Source organism: Catharus ustulatus, chromosome 7, assembly GCF_009819885.2.
Source record: "Catharus ustulatus isolate bCatUst1 chromosome 7, bCatUst1.pri.v2, whole genome shotgun sequence".
NCBI classification, from domain to species: Eukaryota; Metazoa; Chordata; class Aves; order Passeriformes; family Turdidae; genus Catharus; species Catharus ustulatus.
In genome coordinates this window covers 12,238,748-12,261,187 of record NC_046227.1, presented here as the reverse complement: position 1 = coordinate 12,261,187, position 22,440 = coordinate 12,238,748, and the positions used below count along the sequence as shown (strand labels likewise).

Sequence of the window (22,440 nt, the reverse complement as noted above, 5' to 3'; positions counted from 1 at the left end):
AGATTTGCTCATCTAATTTATTATAATTTTTGCATCTTTATTGGGAGTGTTAAGTGGCTTGCATCTTTACAGCATAAGGTAATGAAATATAAGGGAAACTCAAGCATTAGTCACAGCTGGTAAGTCATTGAGCAAGTGACAAAACGCAATTTGCAGCAAAGAGATTAATGTATCATGCAATGCTTTAAATATGTGCTGTATCAAAATGTTAGTGCTGTCTAATAAAGCAAAGGATGGGACTAAAACTGTTAAGGGAAATGCAATAGTTTATTGTTCTGAAGTAGTGAAATTATCAAAGGGCTGCTGCTTAGTGACATCTTTGACTGTCAGCTTTATTCACAGGATAATTCATGTAGCACGATGCTATGTGTGAAATGTGTTTGTAATAATTGGAAGTCACCCGTGGAGGTGTGTAAACCATAGATAAGTAGCTAGCATTATAAATTCCTAAAACCTACACACATTCTTACATGGCATGGATAAAAGTAAAGTCTTGATGTGGATTTTGTGTTGTGGAAAAGGATGTAAGATCTTGAGCTAGGGCAGAGAATTGCTTTTAAAATTGTTATGATCTGCCTTGTGGGGGACTGTGTGCACACAGCAGTAGCAGAGGTGGCTGAGATTGAAGTGCAGGTGAGGGATTCCTCAAAGGGGAAGCAGTGGCAGAGGGAAGCAAGTTCAGGTTTCTCTCTGCTCCACTTGGAGGCAGGGTTGATCTGACAAGCTTGGTAGTACACGAGTAAATGGCTCTGAGAGATGCAGAGAAATAAGAGGGAAGGTTGTTCTTAACACACTGTTCTCGTGAAGGGCCCTTGTGTAGCAGCATTATTGTCCTGTTCTCATAGACCTAGTTTCTGATGGGAATCTTCCTTCTCACCTCTTTATCACTAAGTGTGAGGGTCTGATAGAAAGTGTTTTGATTTCTATTGCGTTAATAGCCTCTAGACAAAATGTTCTGGAGCTGTTTTCTTGCTTTTTATATCATCCTGTTGTTCATCTCATTTCTCTCATTTTTGTTTCTGCACGTTTTACTTCCTATTATTCCTGTTTATCCTGTGTAATACATGCTTTATTTTTCTGCCAGCTTTCTGTGAAGCATGATTTTTCTGTCATACAACTACTGATGCAGCTCCTACTCAAGACTTACCCTTACCTTCAGGTCTAGTATCTTGACTTTGGACTATAAGTGCTACCAGGATGAAGTGTTAGCAGTTATGCTTGGTTGTGAGTTGAATTGTTTGCAGACAGATTTATCTCTTCCTCTGCCTTTTCTTTTGCTGTTTCCCATTACATTTTACCTCTGTTCATGCCCTTATCTGTATCTTGCCTTATGTTTCCTTCATCAGCTGTATTGCTGTTTCTTTTTGGTGTTTCATGAGCAACACTGGCAGTTTATGACGAGCAAATCACATGACTACTTTTTCCATTTGCTTAGAAAAAAGCATTGTCCAAGGAAAATGGCACAGGCAGGATGGTTAAATTTCTCTGGCAACTTGTTAGGGGAAAACTACAGGGAGGTGGTCTGTTAAAAGCATCTTTCTTTGCAGTCTCTTGCTAGACCAAAGCAGGTACACTGTGTCTGCTCATTCCATGTTATCCTGAAATAACAAACCCAGCTACTTTTCACCCAGCTTGGTCTTGATTGTTTCTGGAGGGATTTCATACTGGGAGCCATGTGATATGTCTTGGACTTCATTAGTACCTTAACTCTGGTTGTATAATCTGCATTGTGGATTTCGTGTGCTGGGGGTGCTGATACACCTGGCTTCATCCAGCTGAAAGCTCCTTGTGTCTGCAGAGCCATCATGGAACTGGAGCCAGCAAAGTCTATGATCCTTTCAGTTCTATTCCTCTCCTCTGTGTGGGTCTGCTTGGTTCAGGGAGCTGACTCATGTGGCCTTGTCAATTTTGTGTCACTCAGTGCATTCTGCAGTGCTGTGGATCTTCTTGCCTGGAATGACAAGAAGACATTGCAGACACTTCTTGTCTAGGATGAAAGTTGGTTATATTCATTCTTGTACTTTTAGTCCTAACCTCTAAGAGGCATGGATATAGGGACTGGCAGACCACAAGAAGAGACAGAAACTATGTAAGACGTGACCATTAACAAGTCACATGGTTTCAAAGTAAATCAAAACCATAGGGAAGTCAGGATAGTAGTGTATTTTTAAAATGAGGTGAAGGAGGATGTGTGTTATCCTATACTGTCCCTTCCCTGGGAAAAAAAGCATCTGTCCTGTTTAACATTTATCGGTGACCTGGAGGAGGTGGTGGAGGATGCCCAAATTGCAGATGACAGCCAACAACCAATGTGCTGGAGGCTGCTTATTCAGAGGGACCTGGATGGACAGCACCTGGGCCAACACCAACCCTATGAAATTCAGCAAGGAGAAGCATGGAGTTCTGTGTTAGGAGTTACTGATTTCAGTAGCCCTTTTCCTTCAGTTTTCCTGTGCTTTTTCTTCCCCAGTTTTCTTTGCTGCTTTTCCATAAATATGGCCCAAGACTTGTACAGTCCTACAAGCTCTTCCCTACCATTCCATAGTGAGTCTCATAGCCCTGTAGGCATTAGTCCCCCTAATGGGAAAGATGATGGACCCTCATTGGAAGTTTTCAAGGCTCAGCTCCGTAAAGCCTTGAGCAACCTCATGTTCTACCAAACGCTGTTTCTGTTTTCAGCAAGAGGTTGAACTGGAGACCTCTGAGATCCATTCTAACCTGACTTACCCAGTTATTCTAAAAGTTGCTGCTGAACCATAAATAAATAAATTCTAAGTTGTTTGCTCTGTTTGCATCATAACTTGCTGATAACAATCTGTATTTTAAGTCTGCATATTGCAGTCTTGTTCAGCCTGTTGATGATACTTCAGTTACTTGTAGACTGGCAAAATACTTCCACTTCTGAATCACTGTTTGTATTGAGTTTGTTTGTTAATGCAGTGCTAGCATTAGAAGCTGTATACTGTCTCTTAAACGTGATTTTGTTAAATTAGTGTTAAAAACTTGTCAGACTTGTGGACAAGTTTTATACAAGTTACACTGTTCTGTTAAGATGTTACAAATAGTACTTAAAATGTGGCAGTATGGCATGCTATTGCATGCTGGATTTTTTATTTTTTCAGAGAATCAACTATGTATCAGAAGTACCTGAGGTATGAGCTGTGAGGCAAATTCCACTCTAGGGCATCTAAGCCAGGACTTCTTACATTTTAACTGCATGAATAAAATCTGTTCACTGTATGCTGTGAATGAGCACAGTAAGGTGACAATAGAAATACTGGTTTTGTAAATTAGCTTTTTAAATCTTCACAAGATGGTCTGCTTTCATTGCTGACTGGTCTTTTTGAGAGGAGGGGGGAATTCCCTCTTGAGCAGTCTTGGTGTTCCTAAACAGATGTTGGCTACCTTACTTAAACAGTAGAGGTTCAGAATTGCAGTGGTCCACATCCTGGATCAGTGCCAGAGCCACATGGTTGGATTAAGATCAGCAGTGTGGTACAACCCAGTACTTGGGAAACATGGATGTCTGGATAGCAGTGTTGTGCACCAGTGGGAATCTGGAATGAGAAGTTTTGGGAACTCGTGTACAGAATTCTGCAGTTCTGTTCCCTTGCTGCTCCATGGGGGCTGTGGCTGTGTTGTGGAGAGGTGCAGCAGCACAAACATTCACCCAGTTAAAACTTCTGCACCCAGGCAGTTTGTGATTTGGCAGAGTTCTGCTAATTGGGTGCATAAAAGACTATGGGGTTTTTTTTATTAGAAGTTGATGGCAATTCTTAGATGACTTTGCTTTTTAGGGGTGTGGCAGCTGTGTTGGTGTCCCACCTTGAGCACTTAAAGTGCAAATGCTCATGCACAAGTGTCTGTGCTTGTGTGGCTGGCATGGCATAAGAACAACAACTGTAAATGGATGCAAAATTGCTCTTTCCAGGGCTTAGAGGATCACTGTCCTAGATTATTCTGTTCGTGTGTCTGTAGCATGACTTCCTCAGAACAGCTGTTTCTCTGTCAAAGCTAAGGCAGCTCACTATTTCATCATGATGGTCACAGTTTCAACAAACTTTTGTGGTCACTTCCATCTTAATCTAAAGGAGTAGTATATCCTCTTCTAATGCCATCACTGCTCTGTTGTGGCAAAGGATTAAAGCAGTCATTTTGTTCTTCAATAACTATTTTACCTTTTCATGGTTTTATTTGAAATTCCGAAAGAACTGGATAGTGTAAGCTCCATGTTTTGATATTTATTAGCACTGTAAATGTTACTTACTAGGTGCTTTTGTAAGACCACAGAGATGGTTTCCTGCTGTATTTATTACATAAAGCATAGAGGGAAAGACCATAGAGGAAAAGATCAGCAGCAATAATTTTTTGTTTTGTTTTTGTTTTTTTTAATTATTCTCTTGATAAAAGTTCTAGCTTTCTGCTCAGTACTGAGCACATGCCCCACACCCAGCTACCCTAACATGCAGGGGCACAAATTGACTTCTGAAGATAAATGGGCTTTTTTGAGATCTCCCTGTCCAGTTTTTTTCCTCAGAGGGGAAAAATGTAAAATTTTTATTCATCTCGACAGAAGTATGGTTTTGTTTCAGAGAGCCCGTTCTATGTGGGTTTGATCTTGTTTCCCTCATTGTGCTTGAGCACTTTGTGGCAGTTTGTTGCAGTTACCATCTTCTGTTAAAGGTATCTCCTTTCTTTTCCTATTTCAGATTTAGCCTTGGAATCTAATCCATCTGATCATCCCAGAGCAAGCACAATTTTCCTGAGCAAGTCACAAACAGATGGTAAGTTAAGGTTTTTTCCAATTTAACAAAAAGCAGGAAAAAAATTGGGAAAATCACCAAAAGTAACAGCTCAAGAACAGTGCTTCAATTTTTTCAAAGCATAGGGATTAGTAATTTATGTATTACACAGAAATGTGTTTGCAGACCATTTTACTTAACACTTGAAATAATTTGATCTTTAAAATGTTTAAGTATCAGACTTCAGAGCACAGATCCTAGTAGTCTGAAGGAGCAAAGCTCTCTTCATTAATGTAATTCAAGTTTCAAGGAATGGCGGGTTTTTTAATGACCAGGGACTGTTTCAAAAATGGTTTTAAAGTAAAAAAAACCTGCAGTTTAAAAAAAGTACGTTTTCTGTAATAAATAATAAGTCTGAACCATTAGTTTATATCAGTTGCTTTTGAATATGTTGTTTCAAACTGTTTGAAGAGTTTCAGAGGATAAATATTCTCCAATCCCGGTTTTAATTTTATAGATGTATTGGGATTTTCAGTTTCTTTGCAGATCCTGTATTTACGTAATAACTCAATTTTCAATTTCTTTGCAGATCCTGTGTTTACATAGTAACTCAATTTTGAAACAATTGCTATAGCTTGTGCATTCCAAAAGGCTGTTACAAAGTGGAGGAATTTCTATATTGCACAAATAAAAGCAAATTCTGACAGCAGGACATTTTAAAGTTGCAACTAAAAAAAAGTTTAAGATAATATTTTTTAAATGCTTTTGTTTCTTTTTAGTTGGTTCTTGTTTGAAGCACTGCTTTGCTAAGAAAGTGATGCACTTGAGGTTGGATGTGTTGATGGAAAGCTGCAGTGTGTCTTTTAACTTGGCACAGCTTTGCCACAGAAAAGAATTATTTTGACAGGTCTGTCAGTTGCTGTCCTGCTATTCAGTCTTGTGGCAAGTGGTAGAATTGTCAGTTGTATCAACTTTGCCGTGCTCAGATAATCTCTGAGCAGTGGAACAAGCACTAACCTGGTTCTCCAGAAGAGATGGTACCAAGGAGTTGTAAAGGCCTCTTTTTTTAGGGCCTCTAAGGTCAGCCTTCAAACAGCCAGAGGGTCTGACCTGCTCATTTCAGACACCTCTGAGATGAGCAGTGCTGAAGGTGCAGCTCACACACTGACAGTTCATGAACACTCTCACTGTGCAGCCTTCCAGCCTTGCTGCAGAAAATGTTCAAACTATGTCAACAGGCTTGTTGGGGGTAGTATTGCTTTTAAATGTCATTTGGTTTTCTTCTAATGAAGTGTATTGAATGGTGTAAATTTGTGTTCATGTAGAAAAAGGCTTCTCTAGGTGAGGTAGTAACTTAAACTATTCTCTGAAGTTTGTTTTAAATTAATTAATTTTATGGAGAAGTTGGACAGAGTAATTTATTTTCTAATTTCTCTTGTTCTTCTTCAGCTGACATACCATAGAATTAGTAGAATTAATATCCATAAGTTCTCTCTCAGTGAAATGTTATCAGGATTATGAGTTTTGATTTATGCAAAAAGACTAAAAAAATATGGATACTGTTTTCCAATTGTCAGTTTTACTAAATATGTAAGAGAATGTGTCCTGCTAAAGAGTGGTAATGATCTGAGGTTGGAACTTTGGAGAGGTGCCTGTGCATGCTGTCACATTTGTGTACTTTGTGCATATGTGCAGCTCTCAGCTCTCCCCAACACACTGTTGTATTGCTGCTGTCACAGCTGGAAGTTTAACCTTGCAGTCTCTTTTGAAAGACTAGCACAGTTTAAAATGATCAAATGACATGGTTGCACTTATATGATAAATAGGTGCACAGCTTGTGCCAGCATCTTCTGCATAGTGAAATGCCCTTTTACTTTCTGCTAATAGGAGAGAGAACATGTAAATAATGCTGGGCACCTCACTTCCTCCTTGTGTGCCTTTGGCAGGCTCAGGGTGTGCTGGTTTTGCTTCTGCTTGCTGTTGGATGTTGGACATTGTCTGTTTGAGCTATCTGAAATCATCCTGTTTTTCTTGATACACAACTTTTTTCCAAAGTTGAGATGTTTTTCCCTTTAGTGTGATGGGAAGTAGTTGTTCCTAAATGTCCATGTGGGTAGACAGAAGGAGTATGTAGCTTACTAGCTTGATAAAACTTGGTATTTTTTCCTCAAACTACTTTTCCATACACCTAAAGTAAAATTTGAAACTTTTAATACTCCTATACTTTAGAAAACCAGGTTAATAGAATGACTTTATTGACTGTAAATTGGCAAACCTTTCACATTCTTTTTCCTTCTTTTTAGTGCGAGAGAAGAGGAAGAGTAACCATATAAATCATGTAAGTAAACTGGATTCTATGTAAATGATATTAGGATATTGGGCCAAAGATAAATTCAAGGAAACAACTGTAGTAGTTCTGGTATATCGTCTTACATATGTTCCAAATCCTCCTTAGAAAGGGGAAACTGAATTATCTTTGCCTGTCTCTAAGCAATAAACAGGCACAATATCACAAAGCATACAATGGCTGATGTCAAAAGAATAAAAAAGAATTGTTTTGTTAGTCTTGAGCATTTCAGAACAGTAAAGAAGAAAATATAAGCCAAGCTGTCTGTATTTTTTTAAGCAGAAATAAAACTGCATTAATTTCTTAGTTGAGATGGCAAGTCTTTAATGACTTGCTGATTGAGTATTGCTACAGCACTTACTTTAAGAAGTGATCCAGTATGAAAAGAGAATAATGAACAAATCATCAGTATGATAAACAAGTGATACTCCATTAATTTTAAAATCTTAAAATATGTTCTGAACTTCTTCCACAAATATTACTTGGTTTGGACACTTCACTTACCAAATAAACAGCCAAAACAAAAATTAATTCATTAATAAGGGTATTAAAAAAACATTGACTAGTAAAGGTAAGAATGGAAGTTAGTAACTTCCAAGTTAAAAAACATCAAAAGTGTCTACTGATAAAGTACTGGTAAGATAATGGTATTTCAAGTCTCTTATTATGCATGATTATGCAAGGAGTGGGGGTGATTCTTTTCCCTTTTTCTATATATCTCTCTTTTTTTTTTTTTTTTTTTTTTTTTTTTTTTTTTTGATAATTCCAGCTTTGGTCTGCCAGTACCAAGGTGAAGTGTGATTGCAGTGTTTTTGCTGGCAAACTTCAGCTGGAATGGAACATATTCCCAGGCAGCTGTTGAGTTTTGAAGGGTGTCAACATTTTCATGTGGAAGACTTTCAAGTTTTAGACGACGCATTTTGAAAAATTCTAGTGAAAACTAATGAATTTGGAATTGTTTGATTAAAATTCCTCCCTCAATTATGTCTTATCTCTAGTGCAAAGCATTCTCTGAAAATGCTCAGGGATGCCTGGGTAGGGTTATGTTGGAAGATTTCTTACAGTACAGAATGGACAGGATTAAGATGGATGATGGAGCATATTGCTAGCTCTAAATACTAATAGTAAAAGTAAGGGTCATAGCAGTACTCTGTTTCCAGATGCTAAGCAGGACATGTGTGAAGGAGAGCCAGGTCAGGAAAAGGTTTCTTCTTTTTTGAAACTGTAACATGACAAACCCCTAAATGTTAAACTGGATAACCAGAAATTGTAAAGGTACAGGATGTAAAAGAAGGGAGATGGTGATTATGGAGTCACAGGGAAATCTAGTAGAGTACATCACAGAGAGGGAAGACTGGGACACAAACTGACAAGAATGGGATGGAAGGGAAGTGAGAAAATCAGGACTTGCTGCTTTAGCTCAGCTGTTTCTGCTGTAAATTATCTAGAATCATGTTGTGTATTATGAGGGGTGGTTTATAAATGTGTCTTACACAAAGGAACTATATGGCTAAAGGGTAGCTTACATTGCAGCAGCAACCATCCGCAGGGACCTCCTGTGCAGTAACCAGAGGTGCAAAGCCAGTATTCAGTGTGCTAAACAAAAGCTCACAGAATCCTTCTTCCTTCTTGAGTATATTTCAGTTCTTTTCTTCTTTTTTCTTTCTTTTTTTTCCCCAAGGTTTCTCCTGGGCAGCTTACGAAAAAATACAGCTCCTGCTCAACAATATTTATAGATGACAGCACTGTCAGTCAGCCTAACCTTAGAAGCACAATAAAGTGGTAAGGACCCTTGTCATCAGCAAGGGTTTGAGTGGCATTGTAAGGGTTGTTGGGGATTTTCTTGGGGTCTTGTCTGTTCCAAAGCCAACTGCACCCTTGCATGAGAGAGGAACAGCATTGCTTCAGCAGGTTGGTCATGGAAGGGATGTAGAGGTCTGGGTCATGGGCTGCTGGAGGGAGCTCTTGTTTCAGTCACAGAGCTCATGGACTGTCCTATTTCCAAGTCATTCTCATCATGCACTTGTGCAGAAGTGTGTCAGCATTGTGGGTTTGAAAGTGTGTGTTGAGGTGGGGAGTTTAGTTCACACTGAAAGCCAAGAAATTCTTGACCTGGGAAAACTTGAAATGGATTGTGTGTGGAGTTGCAGGAGAAGCTGCAGGACTGTGTTTGGTACATTCCAGTGATATTAGTCTGCCCTCTAGTTGTGGAAAACCATGCATGTTGCTGACTTGGGGTTTAGTTCTGGCCTTTCTGCCTTTTCTTCACATAGTCGGTATTTTAGGTAGGTGATTATTATGTACTGCAATGTAAATGGCTGCTGGAGCTATTTTTCTGGGTACCAGAAAGTCAGCTATTTGCACTTAGATGATACCAGCTGAGAATTGAAAAGAGAGTTTTATTGTGCTTGGGGGGAAAGGAGGGCAGAGTAGATTGAGACCTAGAAGGCTTTACTGATTTAATAATGTAGTAGAGTTTGGAAATGTCTAAGTTGCTTTGTTACTTTAAAATTTGGTTTCAGACAAAGGTATGCAGCATGTCACTTCTCCTTTTCTAGAGAAAAACAAAACAAAAACCTAAAAGATTATGCTTGTGCCATTTTGAAGTGCTGTACAACTGGCAGCAGATCAGAACCTTTCATGATAGTTCCTGTGATGGCAATGTTCCTGTTATCACCACGAGAAAAGAATCTGAACTTTGGCCACAGTAGACAAGTGTAACTATATAAAACCTTTTGCTTCATTTAGCAGAGACTGGAATCTGTTCTTGTCCACTTCTGGGATTATGCTGGCACAACACCATCTTTATTATTCTGTTTTTTAGACAATTCTTAAATTAGACAACCAGACAGGGTTAAAACATCTGCAGAATCTCTGCAATGGTATATGTAACACCAAGGAGAACTTACATTTTAGTTGGGAATAGTCGACATTTCACTAAATATCAACTAATCAGGAAATGAAGGTATATGTTGAAAATGTTACTTCATGAAGGTGTATGTTGAAAATGTCACTTAACACTTGTTGCACAAATACCTGTACAATGAATGTAAAAGTAGTTTAGCTGGAAGATTTGATTTGGCCAGTTTCTGTCCAGACAGTTAAATGTCAGAAATGTGTAGTGCCTGGGGATGTGAGAGGACATCACTGCAAAATGGATTTTTAACATTCTGCTGAATGACAGCTTTTGCGGTGGAATAGTGTGCATGGAATATGCTTTTCTAAATATTTTTTTCTTTTTTTTTTTTTTAGTGTAACATTAGCAATATTCTACCATATAAAGAACAGGTGAGTGAACTCTTTCTTTGCTGAAATACTACTTTCTTTTTGAACCAGGGATATAAAATCATGGAATCACTAAGACTGGAAAAAAACTCTAAAGATCATAGAGTCAAATATGGTCTTGGTCACTTAAGTGACAGCTGGTGAAACTTAAAGGAGGTGAAAACTCTGGCACTTTATGCTATATCTGCTTTTTCTTTGTACCCCTTCTTGAGCAGCTGTGGAAGGGTCAGTAATGCACCCCTCCAATGGCACATAAAACTCCAAACCAGGGAGGGAGGAAAACACACTTGACTCACCACAAATCAGCCTTTGGACTTTATTTAGCTTTCCCTGAATACAGAAGTATGGATTAGTTTTGATGGGTGAAGGAACACTTTGTCCATGTACAAATCACTCTTGCCATTCCAGCTAGTTCCAGCATATGCTCCTGAATTACAGCTAACTTTTTGAAGTAAATGCTATTAAAGAGTTTCACCTGGTTTCACATTTTAAGGGAGAACTTTAATAAGCATAATACAAGAACATGGAAAGCTATTCATTATTTAGCATCTTAAGTATTTAATTGTAAGGACTCATCATTAAATGATTTGCAAAAATACAAGGTAGCTCCATACCATATATTTAGGAAAGGCTGAACTATAGAATAGGTCCCTTGATCCTCTTTAATGAAAAATGATTTTTAGTAAAGCATAGCATTGCCAATTAAGTCTTATTGCTAAACCAGAGACTTTTGTTTTGTAGAGATTCTGACAGATCATTGGATATATTTGATGAAAAATCTCATCCTCTGACAGTAAGTGTAATTTTTTGTCCTCTGGGTGTATATCAGTAACATTGTGCTTTATATGGTATAAGTCATAAAAATGTATTAGTACCAGGCCACAATCAAACTGATCTTAAATTGTGTCTTTATATGTAATGCAAAATGCAAACAGTGACTTTTGAGATCAGCTAGATCGTGAACAAAGCCCAGTCTAACTGTTACAAACTATGTTTTATTCTTATGCTTTGACTGTAAATAAAAACAAGCATGTGCCAAATTCTTTTGTATTCCATGTCTGAAGTTTCTCATCCATCTCTTTAATGCTGCTTTATTACAAGTGTTTTCTATATCTTTAGGAAGACATGGTTAGTAGGTATGTGCCTAACTTTTTAAATTACTGTGGACAAATGAAGCATCACACAAAGTAGGCAACAGTGAGTTTGGCCTTCAAAAAACTGGAAAGGTGACATTTTAAAGCAAATATGCTTAAGATTGCTTGCAGTAACAGCAGGGAGCATTCAGGATGTGATTTTAATGTGACTGATCCTGATACACCTTTTTAGATACTCTTAAAGATGCAAAACCTCAGTACAGGGAAGCTCAAGAGTGGAGCTTGTGCTTTCACATCCAGTTTGGGCACTCTTATCCAAATCCCTGTTAACAGAACCACTTATATTGTTTTTCATGTGAAATTAATTTAGCAGAAAATTGAATTTGCTCTGGGGCTTACCTGAGTGATGCAGTATAACCTATTTCATGGATCTCATTTGCTAATAAACAGATTTTAACAAACACGTTAATATTTTAAGTTTGTTAAAGTTTCATCCCTAAATATAACCCACTGCTAGGTACAGTACAGTACAATATAAATAAATACAACTCTTTATTCAATTTAAAAAAAAAAAAAGAACTTCAGGACAAGAGCTATATTCAATATTTCTTGTATGGACTGTAGCATTTCAGAGCAAAAAGTGTGGACCAAAACTATTTAAAATGCCTGAATCTGTTAGTTTGCATTCAAAATTATTTATGTAAGATGGACTCCATCAGACAGTTTTTTTTATTTAACAGCCTGACATCCTTTGATCCTTTCATGTAGCCTACCTCCTGTTTAATGAAGAAAATCATTGTCTCCTCTGGAGGACACTTAAAGGTCTCTTCTATCTTATCAGACAGAAACAGAGTTATGGCTGATTGTCACACTTCTGAGGGAAAGGCACACACACTTGTTAGTTTCTATAGCAATGGTGCTTTGCCTGGGTACCTGCTGTTCCTTCAGAAAGGTTAATTAGCAGGAAGAAATCTCTGAACACCTTGTCTTCTAAAGATGCAGTCACAAGGAGTCCACACCAGACTCTGTTGACCCTAATGGGACCTAGTTACTGGTATCTTGGATTTAGTCACAAACACCAGTCTTGGTGCTTCCTTTCTCAGTTCCATTGTCTTGGTTTAAGGTAATTTAAAAGGAGAACACTCTGGAATAAGTTTCCTCCCTCTGTAGGTTCAACCAATCCCTTTCCACCATAAGGAATGAATAAAAATAGATATAAGTGAAAAAATAACAGTTTACCAATAAACAACAAACCAACAGGCAAAAATTAACAGTAAATAACTGCTAAATACCAAACTGCTGAATCTCACACTCTGTGGGAAAAAGGAGAGACTCAAAATGCCAGGAATGCCCTTCCCAAGATGAGAAAGCCACTAACTGCAGTCTGAGACGAGGGAAAAAACAAACCAACAACAAACCCAACAAAAAAACAACAACAACAAAAAAACCAACCCAAAAAGAGAACCCAAAAAGGACAAAGCCTGTGCTTAAGTCAAGACCAAGCAGATGGCAAAGCCAAGACCACAGAGCAGCAGGGCCCAGCTGCCTTCCAGGGCCAAGTTTAAAAGCACCTGGGATATCACCCACCTATCCGCAACTTCCCACAGCAGGGTCCTGAAGACACTGTGACAGTTTTTGGGCACACATAGATGGGAATACAGTACCATTTTGGGTTACCTCAGTACATCCAGTCAGCAAAAATGTACTTCCAGATGTGCTTTTGTACCATGTGTAGCACAGGAATGAGCAGCGTTCCTGCTCCTACTATTGCTAATGTTGCATGTCCCCCTTGCAGAGATAGCCTCTGTTGGTTAGTGGTGCATTAGAAGGCTGTGTGACAATGTGACAATGTGACAATGTTAACTTACCTCTGCATTTTTATTTGACAATGCTCCTTGGCTATTTTAAACTACACAACCACAGGAAAATGCTGTTTTGCTTACCTTGCAACTGCTAACTTGGTGTCAAGCAGGTATGCTGTTCTCAGCTGCTGTCCTGACCATACTGTGGGTCTAACTTGGACTGTAGACAGAAATCTATCCAGTATCAACCTTGCAGAACCAGTGTGCACAGTTGGAGCTCTTGAAGTTTTATCCCTCCAGAAAAAGTGCTGAATATCAGAATATATCTCAAACACTTACTGTACTTTAGGATTGCCTTTACAGACTCTTTCTGAGCTTTTCTTCTGCCCTGTGTTTAGAAACAGTTTAGCACTGTTTCAGAGTTAAATCTACTTGTTCATTATCTTTGCTGCTTTTCTGGAGTCTCTCAAGAATGAGTCCTGTGAAGACAATGTAAATTACCTTCTAATTCTACCTGTGACAGAATTATAGCCACATGTTCTTCAGCACTTCTTCAGCTGGAAGAGGGTTCTCATGAAGTCTGTTAATTTTGCCTTTTCAAGAGCCATTGTTTCCCTAGTGTGTATACCTGTGATTTTCTCGCAGGGAGAAGTTGGGGTTTTTTTACAATAGTTAGCACCTGCAGTGATGATGGCAGTTCATGCTCTTTCCTGTTGGCCCTACAGGTCAAACAAGTATTCAGAAGAGAGATACCAGCTAAAGATGTGTTTTGTTTGGAATGGTTGCAATATTGCAAGGCTGCTTCTTTCAGTGTATAATTCTGTTCTGCCTCTGTGACAGAAATGGGTGTACACACCTTGGTGAGAAGAAACAACCTGTTCTCTAGAGGCAGTGTTAAGTAAGATTTTCAGTAATTCCACGAACTCTCTTCCAGAGGGAAGAGGTCCCAGATGACTACTACAAGCATGACCCTGACCACAAGCACATCTACCGGTTTGTTCGGACGCTCTTCAGTGCAGCACAGCTGACAGCAGAATGTGCAATAGTGACTCTGGTAAGAGCACCCTAGTGTTGCAACTCGAGCTTTTGGAGGACTTTCCCCTCTCCTCATTAAGAGAACTGGCCTGAACTGACATTTAAATAGTTTAGAGTAGCTCATGAAACCCTATTAATGAAGGCAGAGTACAAGTGAGTTCATTAGAGACTTCTAAGTAGTCACAGAAGTGATTAAATAAAAGGGCAATTCCCTTTTCTGTATATAAATATGTAATGCTTACTTACTTGTCCAATAAAACCCTGTTTGTTTCATAATGCATAACTTGCTGTAGAAACTTGAGAGGAGCAGAACAGTGGGATGCTGTAAACAGTGGAGTTTGATGAAATCATACACAAATACATTTTTTATTTCAGCTGTGTAGATGGAAAGGTGTGAGTTTTGAGTTCATATTAACCGGAACAAGTAATACTGCCTCAAGGGATCAAGAGTCAATCCTATAAGAGAGCATCTTTCTCATTATTATGTCCTTCAATCATTACCACCTCTCTACCAAACTTTTTTTTTTTTTAATTAATCCTAAGAGGCTGTAACTTTTTTCCCCAGGTGACATGGAGGTACTTAGAATTTAAGAACAATAGTAAGATAATAATCTCATTACAGTTTGTTGTTTGATTTTAGAAAGCATGGTGGATTTAAAATTTTATCAATGACAATGATTTTTGTATTTTTTGATATATATATATATATATGTATGCATATATATATATGAAAGGAAATTTTAAAACCACAACATGTATAATTGCTATTTTAGACTGCCTCTCAAACTGCGCTTTGTTGCACACTAAACTTCAGTTTTCATTGTAGCTTCTTTTTGAAAAAGTGTGAAAAGAGAACAGAACTATCACCAAAAGACAATATAGCAATTAAGCAAACTTAGCTTGAGGGACTCTCTTTAATAAGGAAATCGGTAATTTAAAAGGCTGAATATTTAAGAGCTATTGAAACTCTGAAAGCAGTTGGAGGTTTTTGCTTTTTCAAAGACAGACAAGCAACTTTGACAGAACAAGACGACAGCTAACCCTGGGCAAACTATGTACAGTGTTTACAAAAAATTGAGTTAATGTTTAAAGTGAATTTTACCACTAGATGGCCCTGTTATTATAGGAACACCTTTAGGCTATTTGAAGGCTACAAGCCAAGGGTGAGAAGAATGCATGGGGAGACCTCAGTGACAAAGATTAATCCTTCCCTTAGACCTTAATAGGTGGAGCTTCCCTTACCCACTGATTTACCTGAAGCTATGTTAGAAACTTGGATTTAGATGCAGGGATAGAAAATTAAAAACAATTTCTATTCAAATTTGAAAGTGTGTATTACTTAGTACATGGATCATTATAGGAGTGTGAATAGTAGAGAACTTTCAAGGAAGAGAGATTCCATGTCCTAGAGTTGGTTTGAGATCTCATGGGAGGAAACAACCAAGGCACATCTTTGGATTTGGTTATGTCTGAGCAGTTGGTGATGGAGATGAAGGGATTGAGGTCTGTTCCATACAGGGTAAAACAGAAATAGCACTAAAGGCCTTTCATTGTGGATACAGCAATTAACACATCTTTGTCCTATCACTAGAGATGGAAGTGCAGGTTTTAGCACTTACTGTTGAGCTACAAGTGCTGGACTTTAACCATGATGAAAGGCTAATGGATGTTGAGTGATTTGCTGTCCAGGTAGGCCCTGATGAGAACCTGCCAGAGATATGTGACACAGCTGTAGCAGTGTCTTCCTGAAGGAGCAGTGCTCACTGCTCAGAACTCACACCTCACTAGCTATTGTGTACCCTGGTGCTCCAGCTCTTGTGGGAAAATGAAAAATGGAACCCATAACTCCTGAAAATTTGGATCGTTACGTGTAAGCAGTAATCACTGATACTTATGTTGAAACACTTAACAGTAATAAAAAGTCATATTTGACTGGCATGTTTGCTGCTCAGCTCTGCTCCAGATCTTAATTACACACATACAATTGTGGGGTTTTGTTTGGTTTTTTTCCTTCTTCTTTCTATAGGTTTATTTGGAAAGGCTTTTAACCTATGCAGAGATTGACATATGCCCTAGTAACTGGAAGAGGATAGTTCTAGGAGCTATTCTGCTGGCTTCTAAAGTCTGGGATGACCAAGCTGTGTGGAATGTGGATTATTGCCAAATACTGAAGGACATTACTGTTGAGGACATGTAAGTTTCAAGGTTTGGGTTATCTACAGTGGTGGGGGTTTTGAGGGTTTTTTTATGTGATTTTTTTGTTTGTTTGTGGTTTTTTAAATAGCAGTTTTTGTGATCATGCTGAGAAAATCTCTGTTCCTATTATATATATATGGTGAATATTTAGTGTCAGGTTTCATTCTCTTTTTTAACCTCAAGAAACTTTGGATAATTATCCTACTTTGAGACAAATCTGAATTAATAATTGTAATTATTTGCTTGAGCGACTTCAAAGTTAGCTTTTTTTACCTTCTTTATCTCAGTGATGAGCCATGGAACTAAACTGCCCAATTTATAGTCTTACCAAAAGCGGTTTTTAGAAGGAAGAAAAAAGTGAACTAAATTTGTCCCCTACCTTTTCTGTTTTAAAATTTGAAGAATTGCAAGGTAAACCGTAACTGGTGACTTTGATGTGTGCTTGTGTATCCAGTTAAGGCCTAAACATCTCAAGGTCTGAACTCCTAGTGCTGCTGCTGGCAGGCAGGTGGTATTTGTGTGGGTAACTATGGTTGCCTGTGTTACACTGTTATCCTCTCTGAGTAGGTTCTTGGTGTGCCTTCAGCGCTGAAAACAAAGTCCTTAGTCTTATTACTGCTTGTTTTGGTAAGGCTGTTCCTCAAATATATTTTTGTTGTGAGTGTCACTTTCAGTTTTTCAGAAATTTTGAATCTGCTGTTTTTTCTTGCTGCACTCATCTTCAAGCCAGATTCTGCACTATGGGAAGATACTCCTCCTCATGGCTCCAGGCTCATACTCTGGGCTGGAGGTGTGTTTATGTGGACTGTGGTCGGCCCATTAGGTTTTCTGTTAAATTCCTTCTCACAAAGTTCTAACTCAGACCTTTGAAACGTCAGCATTTTTGTTTTAGTTCTATTTGCTAGCTTGTTCTCCTATTTCTCTTATAATCACAGGTAGAAATTATACAAGTCCAGCTTAAAACACCAGGCTTTCTGGCCTTGCTTTCATGATATGCTTTGTGTTTGAGTTTAATCACAGTGCTGTGCCCTGAGCATGTGTCCAGGCCTGTGCAGTGACAGCCAGTTCTAGCACAGGAGCATACTGAGCTCTGCACACAGCACTGGGAGGCTGCCTGTGTCATGGGGCAGTGTTCTTGCCCCAAGCTCTATTCTCTGGATTCAGCCCAAACTAATGTTTAAAATACAGTAAGTAATTATTCATTTGGGACTCTTTAGGAGGAGCAATATGTAGTTTTCTTCCTTTTAGGTGGGGGGCTGTACTTCTAAAAATGATGGCGTTTTCTGCACCAAAACAATTTTATTATTCAAATTATTTCACATCTCAAACAGCAACCCCTTGTTTTATACATACCCCTTGCGTGGGAGTTCTTTGTCTCAAAATGCAGGACTGTGCCAGCCCTGCTTTCAGGAAGGAATAATTAGTGATTTTATACAATGTACATCTTCACTTAGCCTGGCCCTGAGTGCTCATCTAGCCAAGGAACATACTTGAAGCGTAGCTGCAAATAACTCTGAGATGGCTGAAGTGGGGTCAGCAAAACCAGGAGTGCTGGAGGGTACATCTTGCTCTTTTTGATGTCTCTTCTTCTAGCCCTGGTTGGGACAAATCAAATTGATAGTACTGAAAATATCAGTAACAAGCAGGATATTTATTCTCTATTGCGAGTGCTGGGTCTCATGAAAATGTCAGTACTTGCATTTTCAAAGCAGTGATGGTGGTAAGGAAAATAGATGGAATTTAGACATATTTTTTTCCTCCAATTTGAGGATGGGAGTTTCGTAATCCCATCTCATTTGAGATGATTTAGACCTTTGAATTTAGGTATGGGCAGACACTGCACTACCCCCTTCCTGACAGTGGCACAGGGTGCTCATCTCAGGCTCTGCAACTGGGCAGACTTCACCACTCTTTGGCTGGATAACATCACCATTATAGGGACCTTGGAAAACTGCTTCAAATACTTGGAAAAATTGTTTTAAGTTTACAAGTCTGCTTTCAATTCATGGTTGGTACTGTAGTTATCGTCAGTTTTAGTAGTTGCAGTATTTTTTAAACCAGTCATTTGATAATGAGTATTCCAAATACCAGAGTTAGTGAGAGAAAATAATGGCAAAGGATTTCAGTCACAGTTGCATTCTAATGTTGGAGATGGCTGGTGATGCTGCCAAAGAATGCACCCAAAATCCCAGTAAGTCCCCAGCTAAAGACTGCTTGGCAGGACTCTACCAGCTATGGCTCCCTGGCTGGGCCATTCCTGTGCAGGAACAGCCTGTCTAAAAGAGCTGGTGGCAAGTTTTGCATGTGAACTCCTGTGAATTCTCCTCTTGGTTCTCCTGTATCTAGAATGACCTCACTAACCTGACAATGCTCTTGTTGAACCACTGCAAGCCAAGCACAGGGGCTGCACCACTCTGGAACTGGCAAAAGGTTTTATATCTGATTTTGTTCACCCAGTTTGCAAATCTGTGTGTGTGTGCGCCCCTTGTGAAGGCAGCACAGGTGCACCTCCTCCCCACCAAACTCTCTCCGCACTGCTCGGAGTTGTGCTGGCAGCACCCCCAACAGCTTTGTTAGGGCAGGAGCTGGGGGCTTCAGGTTCTGAAGGGATACAAGATCCAGGCCTGGCTACTGCCACACGTGGTCATTTGCCTTGGCCTCATCCTACTCAACATAGCTAAAGTGTTCATCTTAATTTTTCTATCACAAGCCCTTTTCTATTTCACCAAGGTAAAGGTGTGGGTTTTTAATGAAAGACATTTTTCTTCTGGGTTTTGGGAGATAGTTTTTTTGTTTACTTATTTCTAATGGGAAAAAAAATCAAAGGCAATTTATTTGACATTTGGAAGTCATCCTTTGTCAGAACTGGCTAGCTTTGATGAGACCGAATCCATAATTGCTGAAAAATTAACAGTACAGCTGCTAATCTTGCCATGATTGTTTGTAAGGGGACACATGCTGTTCATTCTTTAGGCTGCATGTATTTGTAAATAAGGCACAGAAAAAATATGGGCATTATCCTTTCCCAGGTTTTAAACCACTGTTAATAGACTTGTTAATCCAATGAAGAATTGTCTTTTTACAGAATTAAAATGTATTAGCCTAGTGAGTACAAAAGGGAAAGTGAAGAGCATTTACTCACAGGGTAAATCAAGCTCTGATCAGCTGATCATCAAAACATTATCTGATTTACATTTCTATAGGCTTATGACCATATGAACAGGAAATTAATTTTGGCACTAGGTTCAATGATACTCAAGTCTGCTGTGCTAGAAAGAAGCACAAAGCTGCTATTCATATTGAGACCAATACAGGACAACACGGATGATTCCTTGATTTATTTGTGCCCGCACTGATAGGTAAAGCATCCATTTTAAAAGCTCACAAAAAAGCGTTAACAACCTTGGCACTGACTTGGTGTAACTCATCTTCTGGTGTATTCACAGTTGGCCTGTACAGCTGCTAAACTCTGTTGGAACAGATCTGCTACCTGTAGGGACTGTTGTTGAGTTGTTATTGAACTGAATTGCTCAGTTTGGGTACCATCACTTTCTTTTAGGTTAATTTGTAAAACATTGTTTTTCCTCTGTAGCGTATCTCTGCTTTAGCTGACCACATTACAGTAGCTGAAGCAGGTTTTTTCCTGTCCTGGCACTCTGCACGCTTTCCTCCAAGTATTTTGCCCAGTGGAAACAGACAAGAGAGTAAAAACTGGACAGTGCCCTTTGACATAGTACTTTGTTATCCTGCCTAATGCTATTGAGGAGAAAATTCCTTCTCCCACCTAATGCTGCTTATTTATTTATTTATTGGAGATGAATCCATGTTGCTTCAAGAGGCTTTTTTCTGTGAGATAATAGCAGCAGCTCTTCATAGATCCATTTGTTGCCGTGGTGATCTGCCTACTCCTTTTGTTAGTCCGCCTCTACTTCAATAAACCCCCTTCCTGTTATCAGCCTGGTGAAAATGTCTGCAAGTTCTTCAGAGCTAATAAACAGCATACATCATTCCTTTCATCTGATCACTATAGTGTGGGGCCGTATGAGAGTGAGAATGGCGCATGAATTGTACAGCTGCACTAATGGAACTCCGAAGAATGAACCTCCCCGCTCCGCCGGGCGAGTGCACGACAGGGCACTGCCTTCCGAGCTGAGCCGGAGGTGCCAGGACTCAAAAGCTGCACCTTGTTTTGAGCACCAGAGAATGACCTGTCTCTCAAAACTAATAATGCAGAGCTCTCAGTGACCTGTTTCAAAGTTGCTGGGTTTAAAACAAGCTTGAGGTCTCTTCAATGTTTTCAGCCAGCTAAAACAATCTTTATTTTCCTTTGTCTCCTGTCCCTTACGCCTCCTAGGAACGAGATGGAAAGACACTTCTTGGAGCTACTGCAGTTTAATATCAATGTTCCTGCCAGTGTTTACGCCAAATACTACTTTGATCTTCGCTCCCTAGCAGATGACAATAACCTGAGCTTTCTGCTGGAGCCTCTCAGTAAAGAGAGAGCACAGAAGCTGGAGGTAAATGGTCTGAGAGTGGCTGAGCAGGGGACTCCTCTGTCTTGTATGAGTAGTAAGAGCATCTGTTGCTAATCATGTTAAGTGGCAGTTAGAAAAACTAAAAAGCTTTTAGATTAGTGTATTACAGGGTAATTTAACCCCTTTATAAATACAGGTAGCACTTCTAAAACCATGCCTAGGCTAAGCTAGAATTCTGAGGAAAGGGTGGGTTTTGGAAGAGTTTACAAAAGTCTAGCAGATAGCAAAATAAAATGGATGTTATTTTGGGAACCATAGTTCAGCTAGGCTACTTAAGATTGAAAGGATTAGTGTCATATATAATGGATTGTCTGTCTTTAGCTGGTCACAGTCTGTATTCCAAGCACCTAGAGACAGTCACACTCAGACCCTTCTAAATACTACCAGCTGAAGGGTTTCCCACTGCATCCCACTGCACAGCTGCTTTTAGATTTAGAGGGAGCACTCTTACTGCTCTCATGGTTTAATAAACAATTTGTCTGGGGGCAGCTGCAGAAATAAGTTGTGGCTTCCCACCTTTCCAGAGAAACGTCGCTTTAAGATAAACTTTTGGAATAGCTCCTTCTTGGGAATCCTTCAGAATGCCCAGAGGAGTGTAAATGCAGATTTCTGTCCCTTTCTGTTTCATGGGAAAGGCTGCCCTTGTGGAGAGGCCCTGCAGCCTTCTTGGCACGAAGACTCATTTTAAAAAGCTTTAATTTTTGCAAAGTCAGTCTTCCTAGTTGCTGGAGATATGTAAGACATTTTGAAAATATACAAATTACCTGGGTTCCCAGGGAAATTTCTTGTTGGATCAATGCAACCTTTCATGTGTCCAGGTTTAATTGATGACTCTGTGTGTTGTTTTGTTGACCTTTCAACAAAAGCATTACCACAGGCCCTGTGTACACTGATACCACGGTCCCTTTCAGAGAGGGATGTGCTGCAGATTCTTGGCTTATACTGTCCCCTTGTCCACCCCCAATAATTCTGCCAAGGGCTAGGATTTTATTTTGTGCCATAAGTGCCTGAACTTCAGGAGTAAGTGTGATCCCTCCTGGTCCTTTGGAATGATAAGCATGATATGCCTATGAATTCCTCTATTTAAAGTTAAGCAATGTAGCTCTTCTGCTTTGTCTCACCCTTGTTACTTGCACTTTAAGCTAACACTGTCACTAATTGTAAATGTGGTTGTAGGGCAGTTCATAGTCCACAGGAAATTGTTTACTGAACTGCTCAGTGCCAGGGCATAAGTGGATGATTTACAGATTGAGTGCCTGTTTTGTTTCTTCTTTCTTAGTATTTGGGGACTTGGTATTTAAAACCAGAGTAATTTTGAGTACAGTATGTAATTTGCTATCATGCACTTACTAATGCATGTATATTGGACATTTTGGGGTTTAATTCTAAAATGAGATAAATATT

General features: G+C 39.2%; 1 protein-coding gene across 1 annotated transcript in view; it reads left to right on the top strand.

Annotated features, from left to right (window-relative positions):
* Window positions 1-22,440, top strand: part of CCNYL1 (cyclin Y like 1) — a 33,264-nt gene that overhangs the window by 7,737 nt on the left and 3,087 nt on the right. Inside the window, exons 2-9 of the mRNA XM_033064881.2 lie at window positions 4,710-4,784; window positions 7,046-7,080; window positions 8,771-8,871; window positions 10,342-10,377; window positions 11,116-11,167; window positions 14,205-14,324; window positions 16,332-16,498; window positions 20,856-21,018. Of these exons, the coding sequence (XP_032920772.1) occupies window positions 4,710-4,784; window positions 7,046-7,080; window positions 8,771-8,871; window positions 10,342-10,377; window positions 11,116-11,167; window positions 14,205-14,324; window positions 16,332-16,498; window positions 20,856-21,018 (749 nt within the window). The remainder of the gene's footprint in view (window positions 1-4,709; window positions 4,785-7,045; window positions 7,081-8,770; window positions 8,872-10,341; window positions 10,378-11,115; window positions 11,168-14,204; window positions 14,325-16,331; window positions 16,499-20,855; window positions 21,019-22,440) is intronic.